Raw genomic sequence first — 12,794 nt, forward strand, 5'->3', positions numbered from 1 at the left:
TATCCCCTTGGGTTTCACTTTGTGAAATGAACAAACTAAGATGGTGGTTAATGTCAGACTTGGATCAAGGAGAGGACTCGGATGCATAGTGACACAAAAAAGGAATTTATTTTGACAGGCTGGAGTCAGCAAAAAACCAAAAGCGCCTCTAAAGAGGGAAAACAAGGTGGCAAAAAAAAAAACCTGAAAAACAGCGCTTAGGCTTGACGACAAAGGTTTTCTTCACAAACTAAGTTCTCAAAAATGTCTCTTTAACTCACGCGATTGCTGGTCAAGTCAAGTCAAGTTTATTTGTATAGCCCTAAATCACAAACGGTCTCAAAGGGCTTCACATAGCCAAAATTGACAATTTTTCTCAAAGCATCCCCTGATCTTAAGCTCCCAAAAGGGCAAGGAAAAACTCAAAAAAACCCTGAAAAACCTTGAGAAGGGACCACAGATGGAAGCATCCCCCTTTCAGGATCACTAGGTTGTAATGGATGCAGAGAGGGCACAAGTAATACATAATATGAAAATCAATGAAAAAATGGATGTCGGAGGTGCCCTCGATTGTCCTGGCAGTGTCTTCAAGGAGGTTGAGCTGCAGTTTCTTCATCTTGAATTGGTCCCCGAGAATCCAGCTAGCCGCTATCAGCTTTTGAGCCACCTAACCCCCTCCCCAGCCAAGGAGGGGGTGGGCAGAGAGAACAAAACAAACTCCGGCCAAATCGGCCACTACAAGTTAGTTAAAGGCCATCTCATAGAAATGTGTTTTTAAACGTGTCTTAAATGTTTCTACTGAGGTAGTAGTTCTAATATCCATTGGTAGGGCATTCCAAAGCTCTGGAGCCCGAATAGAGAATGCTCTAGACCCTGCAGACATTTTCTTGGCCCTCGGTGTAACTAAAAGACTAGCGTTTTGCGAACGAAGGTTACGAGACGGAACATAAGGAATGACTAGGTCGACGAGATATGAAGGCGCTAAGCCATGCAGTGATTTATAGGTTAGTAGAAGAACCTTGAAATCACATCTTAAATGGACCGGGAGCCAATGTAATTTGGCTAATATTGGGGTAATGTGATAAAATTTTCTTGACCGTGAGAGCAGCCTCGCAGCGGCATTTTGCACTAACTGTAGACTTTTGATACTGGACTTAGGAAGACCAGAGAATAATACATTACAGTAGTCCAGGCGCGACGTGACAAACGCATGTATAATAGTTTCCGCATCCCCGGTCGAGAGGATAGGACGAATCTTAGCAATATTCCGAAGGTGAAAAAACGCAATCCTGGTTATATTCTTAATGTGTTTTTGAAAGGAGAGCGTTTGGTCAAATATTACCCCGAGATTAGTTACCGTATCACTGAGTGATAGTATGGTTATCTATAGTTATAGTGGTTTCCTTAAATAAGTGTTGATAACGAGTATGACCAATTATCAACATCTCAGTTTTATCTGGGTTAAGACGAAGGAAGTTGAGAGACATCCATTGCTTGATCTGTCATCGATAACGGCATATATAATTGGGTGTCATCCGCGTAGCATTGAAAACTAATATTATATTTACGTATTATGTCCCCAAGCGGAATCATATAAATATTAAATAAAATTGGTCCGAGTACCGATCCCTGTGGGACACCATACGTAACATTATAGAGCTCAGAGGACGTATTGCCATGGACCACTCGGTGCGTCCTGTCTGATAGATAGGAATTGAACCAGCTGAGTGCTGACCCTGAGATACCAACACAATTTTTAAGACGCCCTAATAAAATATCGAAGTCTACAGTGTCAAAGGCAGCACTAAGATCGAGTAGCAACAATACAGACGACGTATTTGAATCCATAGCTATGAGGAGATCATTAGTCACTTTAGCAAGTGCTGTCTCTATGGAATGATTAGCTCTAAAACCAGACTGAAAAGAGCCATATCGATTATTAGCGACCATGTAATCAATAAGCTGCTGCGCTACTACTTTTTCAAGAAGTTTTGCTATGAATGGGAGGTTTGAAACTGGCCTATAATTACTGAGACAGTCCGGGTCAAGATTTGCTCGCTTAAGTAGCGGTTTAATAATAGCGGTTTTAAAGGCTGTTGACACTATCCCAGAGGAAACAGACAGATTGATTATATTTAAGACTGACGGTCCTAAAATTGGAAATAATTCTTTAAGTAGTTTGGCTGGAAGCGGGTCGAGTAAACATGCTGTTTGTTTAGCCGCACTAACCAATTTTGTAAGCATTTCAAGGGACACGCTTTTAAAATTTGAGAGGGTTATTGCATGATCCCCAGCGCTAGTAACCGGCGGAGCGATTGGAATGGTATTCTTGATCTCGTCCCTAATGGACTCAATCTGGATGGGACAAGACGCACTGGCACAAGACAAGGGGAAGACGCTGACTAAATACACACAGAAGGGTAAGGACACAGGTGCACACAATCAGGGTCAAGGGCACAGGTGCACACCATTAGGATCAGGGAAGACAAGCAGACTGACGCACAGAGGAAGGACCCACGAACTGAAACGAGAGGAGAGTTACTTATCAAAATAAAACAGGAAGAGACAATACGACAAAAAGACAAGACAACAATAACCCACAAAACATGACAGCATGACAGTTAAGCTACAGTATCACGCTGTATATTGAATGAGGTGCAAAGCGCTTAGAGAATATTCAATTGAAATACATTAGCTTGTTGGAAGTAATTTGATTTCATGGACTATTTGATCTGAGTTTCTTAACTAGGTGGAATGGGTAATGCTTTGGTGAAGTCCTAAGAATCCTTAGAGGCGAAATGTCTTCTAAGACAACCAGAACAGTCCAGTGGCAATCGATTCAATAGCCTGAGAAGGTCATGTCTAGGTAGTCAAAGATCATTCTACAAATGTATACAGGTCTAAAATCATTGCTTTTCAGGGGGGAAGATTGGCATATTCTTCCAATTAGATAATTGTGACAGCAGCCTGTAGTGATTAGGCTTTCCGCAACTTCAGATCTAATTGAAGACTAATGTATTAGAGTTTGAGTCGACATCATCGCTATTTTTTTCAGTACAGTACTACAGTGCAATTTCGAAAAATCACAGGAGGAGGGATTTTTTAATAACCTATATTCATTGGGAAAAGAAAGCTCATACACAGACATTTATGCAGAACATTCACTTTAGAACAGAAGAACATGGAAGTAGGCTGGATCATGCGTCTCTTGGATTTCCAGCCTGCTTCAACTTGTTATAACTTAACCAAACAGAAAAAACATTTTTTTTGTTCTCTGGACCCACCACAACAGCAGGTTCTGTTTGGTGGGAATTAACAGTGTTTGCAGCTCAGTGGCCTAGTAGTAGAGTGTCCGCCCTGAGACTGGAAGGTTGTGGGTTCAAACCCCGGCCGGGTCATACCAAAGACTATAAAAATGGGACCCATTGCCTCCCTGCTTGGCACTCAGCATTAAGGGTTGGAATTGGGGGGTTAGATCACCAAATGATTCCCGAGCGCGGCACCGCTGCTGCTCACTGCTCCCCTCTCCCCCAGGGGATGGATTAAAATCACATGGGGATGGGTTAAATGCAGAGGACAAATTTCACCACACCCAGATGTGTGTGTGACGATGATCATTGGGACTTTAACTTGACTTTTTAATCACAGACCTCTTTGTGTTTGTGTGGAAGGAGGAGGGGATAATTCCCTGCCTTCCTTCTACTTAAATAGCTTGGATCAATTGAAACAAATCTTTTACTGGTTTACCTCACACCACATCTCTCGAATGCGGATGCCTTCAACTTTGTCTTTAAAATCATATTTCATCTTCCCCCACCCTTTTCTAATCACATGGATTCCCAGCTCCACCATGACATATTTCAAGGTGAATGTTTTCTCAGCAGAAATGACTTTCAAGCTGTTGCGTAATTTTGTTGAACAAAATCGCACAATAAACACATTTGGCAACATCTTCGAGCGGTAATCACAGATTGGAACAAGTCAGAGCAGAGTGCACTTGTAATACTCTACATGTTTGAAATTCACAGAGATCTCAAGCACATATTTTTCGGAGGGACTCGGAATTAACAAGGTTAAATCAAAATATATGTTGCCCTTCATGATTGGAGCATCCGCTCTACACATACAAACACAGATTGTGTTTAAGTCATCAGATGCAAGCAAATTTGAAACCAATTTCAAATGAAGAAATATTTGCTCATCATCTTACTTTTATTGCTTAAATTACAATTACGTTTGCCTTTTGGGAAATCACTGCACAAAAGTTAATACTTCTTCTTCTTCTCAAAAGTGTTGGTTTATTAAAGTAGACAAGGTGTGTATTTAAAGTTAAAGTCCCAATGATCATCGTCACACACACATCTGGGTGTGGTGAAATTTGTCCTCTGCATTTAACCCATCCCCATGTGATTTTGATCCATCCCCTGGGGGAGAGGGGAGCAGTGAGCAGCAGCGGTGCCGCGCTCGGGAATCATTTGGTGATCTAACCCCCCAATTCCAACCCTTAATGCTGAGTGCCAAGCAGGGAGGCAATGGGTCCCATTTTTATAGTCTTTGGTATGACCCGGCCGGGGTTTGAACCCACAACCTTCCAGTCTCAGGGCGGACACTCTACTACTGGGCCACTGAGCTTGTAGTTCATACAGGGTTTTTTTCAACAGTTTTACACATGAATTTCAATTCCTCTTTGTGGTAGTATGGAGCAAAAGGTTGTTAGATATTGTCCCTGTTGTTTATCTTAAATGCTCACTATGCTAATCGTAATTACCAGGAGGCTGACTTCTCAGTTTAGCTATTTAATGTATGCCAGAAAGATGGATACCTAGCTGTGGAGCCTTCTCTTCAAGATTGCGGGAGAAGGTCTAACCCAGGGGTGGGCAAACTTTTTGACTTGCGGGCCGAATTGGGTTCTAAATTTTGACCGGGGGGCCGAACCAGGAGCAGTTGGATGTAGTGTTTTTGTGAAGTAATATAAACGACCTGTAAAGGTCATTGCATAAAAGATTTGGGCCTTTAGTAGGTAGTAACGCATGGATATTCAAAAAAAGTTTTTTGAAAACAAATGCATTTATTAACAACATTAAAAAAAAAAAAAACATCCCTAAAAAACTGCTATCAGTGATTCTCATAAAATATGACACTGTTATTATGAATAACAGTCTCCATCACTTCAGTGCCTGCAGGTCAGATTAATGAAAGATGTATGTTTATCTTATGAGATCACATCAAACGGCAAACATTCTGACCAAATATATAATCTTGAAGAATCGGTGAAAGCATACATCCAAATAAAGTAATCAAAACGGCAACACTGTGAGGGGTATCTCAAAATCAGAGCAGAGTTTTAACTCACAAACACCTGGAAACAGAGGTGAGGAAACGGGAAACACTTCCTTAAAGTAAGCCTTAAGAACTTTACAGGTTAAGATTAGTCACAAACAGGTGGTGCATCAATGTCCTTGAGCATCCTGCATTGTTTGAAAATGAGAATGGTCGCTAGTTTCAATCCCTGGTATTTGTACAGCTCATATTCAAAATGCATTTTTTTACAACAAACTTGAAAGCCTCCCCTTCATTTTCAGTGGGAACAGTGTTGTTGGTCTCCCTTTTTTTTGCTAGTGTGTCATAGTCTGGAGTAAAATTTGTTGTGGCAATTCTTAGGAGAGATCCGAGGTGTTGGTCCGTTTACCTATATCTGTGACGGGTTGATGTTGATGTTCATGTGGCTGAACGTCACGTCGCGTACGTCGAGCCAAATTGGCCACTCTTTTTAAACACTCGGCACTCAGTGTCCACCTTGCTTTTCCTTGGGCGACTCATTTTAATGGAAGGATTCCAGGGCAGGGGAAGGTTTGTGCGTGCGTGGCTTTAGCGTAAATCTGTATCCGAAAGCTCGGCGCGCAAATTACAAGAATGCTGTCGTCACAGCCCACGCTCTAAATTCGGCCCTGAGACAAATAGAGCGCGAGTGCGCCATTTCCGTACTACTGAGTACGTACACGCACTTGTGAGTGTGCACCGAGCTTTCTGACACGGCTTCCGGTAGTAAATGCGCAGGCGAGTGGTTCCCCATCTACTGGGGAAACGCAGTCATTGCAGGCAAAATGACCGAAAAAAAAAAAAGTTTAATAATACAATTTATTTAGGGTTGGCGGGCCGGATTAAACGGTCCCGTGGGCCGGATGTGGCCCGCGGGCCGTAGTTTGCCCATACCTGGTCTAACCCCCACCTCCAAGGTCCCTATTCTTACATTTGGCCTCCCTCCTGCAAGGGGGCGACTCTGCCTAGCCTGTAACATAATTTGTGATCTTGCAGTCTTAACTGAGATAAACTCCTACATATGTGCAAAGAGTGTCATAGAGAAGGGAAAGCCAGTGAAAGCAAGAGAAAGTTCATAGCGATATAACGGCATAGCTCAAGCTACCTCGCTAATCACATGTGCCAAAGAGGCCTATTCTAACAAGGTCTACAAGTTTGCCTTTCTTAAGCTTGCAAATATCCTGTTATTAAAAACAGAATCCTAAAATCAATTTGTAGTTCTAAAATGCAAAAATGAAATTGATGTAGAAATGAGTTAAAGCCACTTGTTTTGATTCCAGTCAAGCAATGTTGATTTAAAACGAGTAGAACAATAAACTCCATTTTGATCACTTTTTACAACTTACAGCGTTTTCAGTTTGGATAAACTCGCAACAATTATCACTTTGTGTGTTATTTATACGCCTTCAGTCTGACAGCGTTTTTTCAGAGGGCAACCAAGTTGACTATTTGCGCGCAAGCTGTACTTCGAAAAGGCGGATCTTCTGTTAAACGGTTTGTTTCTCTAACAAGGTAGTGAAAATAAACAACAAAGGAACACTCACAAGATGCTTATCAGTAGTCATGCCAGTGACCATACTCAGACGTGACTCTGCGTTAAGCGTGTGCGGGAGCTGTATGAAAATATATCAATGTCTATCAATGAAATGTGAAATGTTATTTATGTTCTCCTCTTGCTTGTGTACATTTCTCATTGAATCCTCCCACATTCCTTAAGCTTGTCATGCTGTCATGTGTCGTCCGGTGCATTTCCTGTTTTATTGTGTGATTTCCTCTCGTTCCCCTGTGCATCCGGTCACGTGATCCCCTGATTCCAAGTGTGTGCACCTGCGTCAATGACCAACTGTCTTCACCTGTGTTCCCCTCCTGTGTCCATATAACCCGCGTCTTTCCCCGTATCCAGTGCCAGTGCGTCTTGCCTTGTCAGAACACTAGCGATCACGAAACCCTCGAGTTCCACGTAGAAGCCTTGTTAGAGCCACCTTGATCACCGATGTTAACTTGGTTACATCGCTACCTTGTTTTTGTATTTCCCTCGGTTCGAGGCGCTTTGATTTCCCCTTTTTCTCCCTCGGTTCGAGGCGCCTTTGTTTTCCCTTTTTTCCCTCCTAGTGAGGCGTTTTTTGTTCGACTGTCAGTGGCGACAATAAAAGCCTTTTTGGACATTGAACTCTCTGCATTCGAGTCCTCTCCCTGCTCTGCGCCTGACAAAGCTTAAGAGGAGAGTTACGTTTGAGCTCAGTGAACTCTATAAAAAGCGTGGCACACAAGATCAAAATTGCTGCTGAAAATTGTATTTCACTTTTAAAGTTTTATAAACACTCGCAAATGGCTTCTGTTATCTGAGTTGACCTGCATGGAGACAGTATTGGGCGGGTTACTTAAAATGTAATACTTTAGTCAAATTTCTTTCTATTCAACTTTGGGCCGTGAGAAAAGCTAAATGTACAACATTTAGGCAGATGTTATGTGCTACTAACAGTCCAGATTGGTCACCAGTAATAAATTAAAATTAATGAAATAGTTTGTATGACACAATAGTAGTGCGCCTTGTGTTCCAGTATAAAGCGATAGTTACCGCAAATTTGTTACTTTTACTATTTCTACATGACAACAAATTTGTAAAAAAACATGATCGTTTTCAATTGAAATTTCTAGAAGTTTCACCTATAACTGTCAAATGAATGAAATGGCTGCAAGGTGCATGGTAGGACAGTAGTTGACAATGTAACATTGGGAAAGTTTGAACACGTTTTATCCCTTTTGGAATTTCAATACATTAAAGCAACTGTTTTCTGCAGAAGAATTCTATAAACAAACAGACCTGTTGTTGGGCTGCGGTCCACTATACTACAGGGAAACATCTACTTACAAACTTACCGTATTTTCTGGACTATAAGTCGCTCCGGAGTACAAGTCGCACCAGCCATAAAATGCATAATAAAGAAGAAAAAGACATATATGTCACACTTTGGGGAAATCTATTTGATAAAATCCAACACCAAGAACAGACATGTCATCTTGAAAGGCAATCTAAAATAAAAATAGAATAGAGGCAACAACAGGTTGAATAATTGTATGGTATGCTAACGTTACATGACACATAAACAACGAACTGAGAACGTCCCTGGTATGTTAACATAACATATTAAGAGTTATTCAAATGACTGTGGCATAAATAACATGCTAACAAGTTTACCAAACCATCCGTGTCACTCCAAATCACTAAATCCAATGAAATCTTCATCCTCTGTGTCACTTTTAAACAAATCTGTTAACTCCAGAAGTAGGAGATGCGGCGCTTCCTCTTCGTCATCGCTTGCGTCAGATTCATCGCCAGTTGCAGTTCCAATTTATTCCACAGGCCTAAAGCGTCCTCTTTAGGTTTAGTGTGAAAATAACAAGTAAAATGATATAATGAGTTAATAATTTCACACACAAGTCGCTCCTGAGTATAAGTCGCACCGGCTAAACTATGAAAAAAACCTGCAATTTATAGTCCGGAAAACACGGTAATTCATTCTGTGATCGCCTTTGTAGGTAGGAATGTTAGAAAGTAGAAGCATAATCCAAGATGTAAAATGAATTTAAGTTCTTTATCTTGAAGGACTTGCTAAAGAAGGCAGAAGAGGGGCAAGCGCGGAGGCGTCCGGGCCAGGCTGGCGGCCAACCCAGCGCGACCGGCGGTGCCCTCCATTCTTCTGGCGAATGTTCGATCGCTGGACAACAAAATGGATTACGTTCGCCTGTTGAGGTCTACGAACCGGACGTTGCGGAACTGCTGTGTGCTCGTGTTCACCGAGACCTGGTTGAGTGACAACATTCCGGACTCTGCAGTGCATCTGGAGCGGCTAGCGTGCTATCGGGCGGACCGTGCCATTGTACGAGGGGGAAAGTCGCGAGGAGGTGGAATATGCGTCTACATCCGAGAAGAATGGTGCCGGGACTCTGTGGTGGTATGTAAGCACTGCTCGCCGCTTGTGGAGTTTGTGATCATTAAGTGCCGTCCTTTTTATCTGCCGAGGGAATTTACCGCGATTCTGCTAGTCGCGGTATACATCCCGCCTTCCAACATCGAAGGAGACAGGATCGCGGCGCTTGGTGAACTGTACCAGGCTGTCAGTGAACAGCAAACAGCGCACCCTGACGGTTTCACCATCTTCGCTGGAGACTTCAATCATGCCAACCTGAAGTCTGTTTTCCCGAGGCTTCCCCAGCATGTTCCTTTTCCGACACGTGGAGACAGCTTCCTGGACCTAGTCTACTCGGCGCAAAAGGGAGCTTTCAAAGCCACCCCCCTCCCCCATCTGGGGCTTTCTGACCATCTCACTGTTTTGCTTTTGCCCGCATATAGACAATTGGTAAAGGCATCCAGGCCGGTTCGGAGGCAGGTTCGAGTGTGGCCTGAGGGTGCCTCCGATGCACTTCGTGACTGCTTCGACACCAGTGACTGGGACTTGTTTAAGCAGGCAGCCACCTACAACGATTGGACGGACATAGAGGAGTATACTGACTCTGTTACCTCTTACATCACGAAGTGCATCGATGATGTGACTTGCTCGAAATCCGTCGTCACTCGCGCGAACTGGAAGCCGTGGCTGACGGGGGCTGTCCTCAGACTGTTGAGGGCCAGGGACAAGGCTTTCAGAGCGGGGGATGAGGCTGGCTTGAGGACAGCGAAGGCCGACCTGTCCCGAGGCATCAAAGAAGCAAAGAAGGCGTTCTCGTGCAAGGTCTCCACCCACTTCAAGGACAGCAAGGACGCACGTAGCCTTTGGCGGGGCATTCAGACCATCACGGACTACAAGCCCGCGCCGAGGAGCTGTGAGGGCGACGTCCGTCCTGCTTCAATGACTACCGCCCTGTGGCACTGACGCCCATCATCATGAAGTGCTTTGAGCGGCTGGTCATGGAGCACATCAAGTCCGTTCTCCCCCCCCACCATTGACCCTTTCCAGTTTGCGTACCGTGCCAAGCGGTCCTCTGAGGATGCCATCTGCTCTGCCCTCCACTCGGCCCTCACCCACCTGGAGAGAAAGGACTCATATGTGAGGTTGCTGTTTGTGGACTTCAGCTCTGCCTTCAACACCATTGTGCCGCAGCGACTCATCTGCAAACTCGACGAGCTGGGCCTCAGTACCTCCCTCTGCAACTGGATACTGGACTTCCTCTGTCAGAGGCCTCAGGTGGTGCGTGTTGGCGACAAAATCTCCGCCAGCATCACGCTGAGCACGGGGGCCCCCCAGGGCTGCGTGCTCAGTACATTGCTCTTCACCCTGCTGACGCATGACTGCACTGCGACCTACAGCGACAACCGCATAGTGCAGTTTGCTGACGACACGACTCTGGTGGGTCTCATCACGAAGGGCGACGAGACTCGGTACAGGTCGGAAGTTGACCTTCTGACCATGTGGTGCAGGGACAACAACCTCCTGCTGAACGTCAATAAGACCAAGGAAATCATTGTTGACTTCCGGAAGGGTCACACAACACACCTGCCGCTGATCATCGACGGTGCTGTGGTGGAGAGGGTGAGCTGCACCAAGTTCCTGGGGGTGCACATCAGTGAGGACCTCTCCTGGTCCGCAAACACCTCGTCACTGGCAAAGAAAGCTCAGCGCCGCCTGTACTTCCTGCGGAAGCTCAGGCGTTCATGTGCTCCTCAGGCAGTCCTGTCTACATTCTACCATGGCACCATTGAGAGCGTCCTCACCAGTTGCATCACTGTCTGGGGTGGTAACTGCACTGAACAGAACTTGAAGGCCCTGCAGCGCATAGTGAATACGGCTGTAAGATTATTGGTGCTTCGCTCCCCTCCCTGAAGGACATTTACACCTCCCATCTCGCCCGCAAGGCAACCTCGATTGCCAGAGATGTGAGTCACCCGGCTCACTCTTTGTTTGACCTTCTGCCCTCTGGTAGCCTGCGCTCCCGCACCACCAGACTCGCCAACAGCTTCTTTCTCCAGGCTGTTAGGGCCCTGAACTCCCTACCCCCTTCTGCGTAGCGTGCGGCACTGTTGCGCTATTTTCGGGAATGTCTGCTGTACGAGCACTTGCTCCTTTTTTTTCTGCTCCTCTTATTTATTTATTTATTGTTGTGTTATTTATTCATTATTTATTCAGCACGCTTTTGTTATACTTGTTTACTTGTTTGTCTGTTGTGAGCCATGTCTTGTCACCGTGGGATAGGGGGGAACGAAATTTCGGTTTCTTTGTGTGTCTTTGGCATGTGGAGAAATTGACAATAAAGCTGACTTTGACTTTGACTTTTGACTTTTTGAGACGTAGGCGCTTAAGCGAGACGGTGGGTGGAGTGGGAGAATCGTGTATATTTTGCTTAATTTCCATGTTCGCTACATCCTCTTTGTGACTACGCTCGTGGCTATTTGCACTAGTTTTCTTAGTAGACATGATTGATTACAAAAACTCTGGACGAATTACGGATGAATTTGTCAATATACTGACGCGTGCCGAGATGAACGCAGGAAGTGGCCGAGCGAAGGGTAGAGACACGTACACGTCACGTCAACTGATACGCTCTGACAGAGTCGCTCACGGGTTCAGATGTCAAATTTGGTTCCATAGTGTTTTAAAAAAAAAACTTGAGGTTCCTATCTCGGAATTTTGGTAATATAGGCGTTTATAAGTAGAGGTTTCACTGTATGTTGTTTTGTTTTCAGAGCTGGTTATTTTCAGTGTTGAGACAAAAACAGTGTCTTTAAAACCATACCATTTGAGTTATTGAGACCAGTTGAGTTTTTATAATTGTTGTTTTATTGTACCCAAATTTTAATGGTCATATAGCTAAATTAATCGTCAAACCATTGTATTTTAAATGATGAGCGCACCATTTTTTTTCAGCACACCATTTTTTTCATACAAAAACGCCCCTGACACCACAAATTGACAAGAATAGTGCTTCTAGCCTGTGAGATTTGGACTCCTCAGAGATATGCGTCTTGACGTCTCCTTTAGCCTCTCTTGCGGTTGCCTGTCCAGGAGGGAAATCCAAATGGGCTGCCTCAAATTCCAGTCTTTTTTTTTTTTTTTTTTTTAATAACATTTACAGATCTTCCACTCTTGGTACATACCAGTTAAAGTCATGCCATCCATTCAGCTAAATTATCTGCTGCAAGTTCACTAATAAATAAATAGATAAGTTCCTCTATTTTCGGCAGCCGCCTAACAAGATGACTATGACATATAACAAGATGGCTATACAGGGAAGCAGCCTATATGCCGAGGCTGGCACCACACAAAACTTGGAGACAGAAGAGACGGTGCGGCTAACAACCATCAGCGTCTGCTGCTGAGAGGCCTGGTGTAGGCACCAACACTCCTGGGAGGACAGCAATCAATAAAACCCACAAGCCTGGAAGATTTGTGGAAAGAAATGTGTTGAGGCAAAACAGGCTCATTTTGAGTTAAACTGTCTTATCAGTGAGGCTGGAGCAGCTGGCTCAATGTCTCTCGAGACAGGAAGCCAAGAGAGGA

General features: G+C 44.2%; 1 protein-coding gene across 3 annotated transcripts in view; it reads left to right on the top strand.

Annotated features, from left to right (window-relative positions):
- Positions 1 to 11,752, top strand: part of LOC125977089 (uncharacterized) — a 213,648-nt gene extending 201,896 nt beyond the window's left edge. For 2 of the 3 annotated variants that reach the window (XM_068651488.1, XM_068651505.1), the window contains exon 2: positions 8,906 to 11,752. In XM_068651488.1, the coding sequence (XP_068507589.1) occupies positions 9,030 to 10,172 (1,143 nt within the window). In that variant the 5' untranslated portion in view covers positions 8,906 to 9,029 and the 3' untranslated portion in view covers positions 10,173 to 11,752. Of the gene's footprint in view, positions 1 to 2,236; positions 2,400 to 8,905 lie in introns of those variants that run through there. The other variant, XM_049733296.2, reaches the window with a different exon arrangement.
- The last annotated feature ends 1,042 nt before the right edge of the window (positions 11,753 to 12,794 follow it).

Source organism: Syngnathus scovelli, chromosome 1 (genome assembly GCF_024217435.2).
Source record: "Syngnathus scovelli strain Florida chromosome 1, RoL_Ssco_1.2, whole genome shotgun sequence".
Taxonomy (NCBI): domain Eukaryota; kingdom Metazoa; phylum Chordata; class Actinopteri; order Syngnathiformes; family Syngnathidae; genus Syngnathus; species Syngnathus scovelli.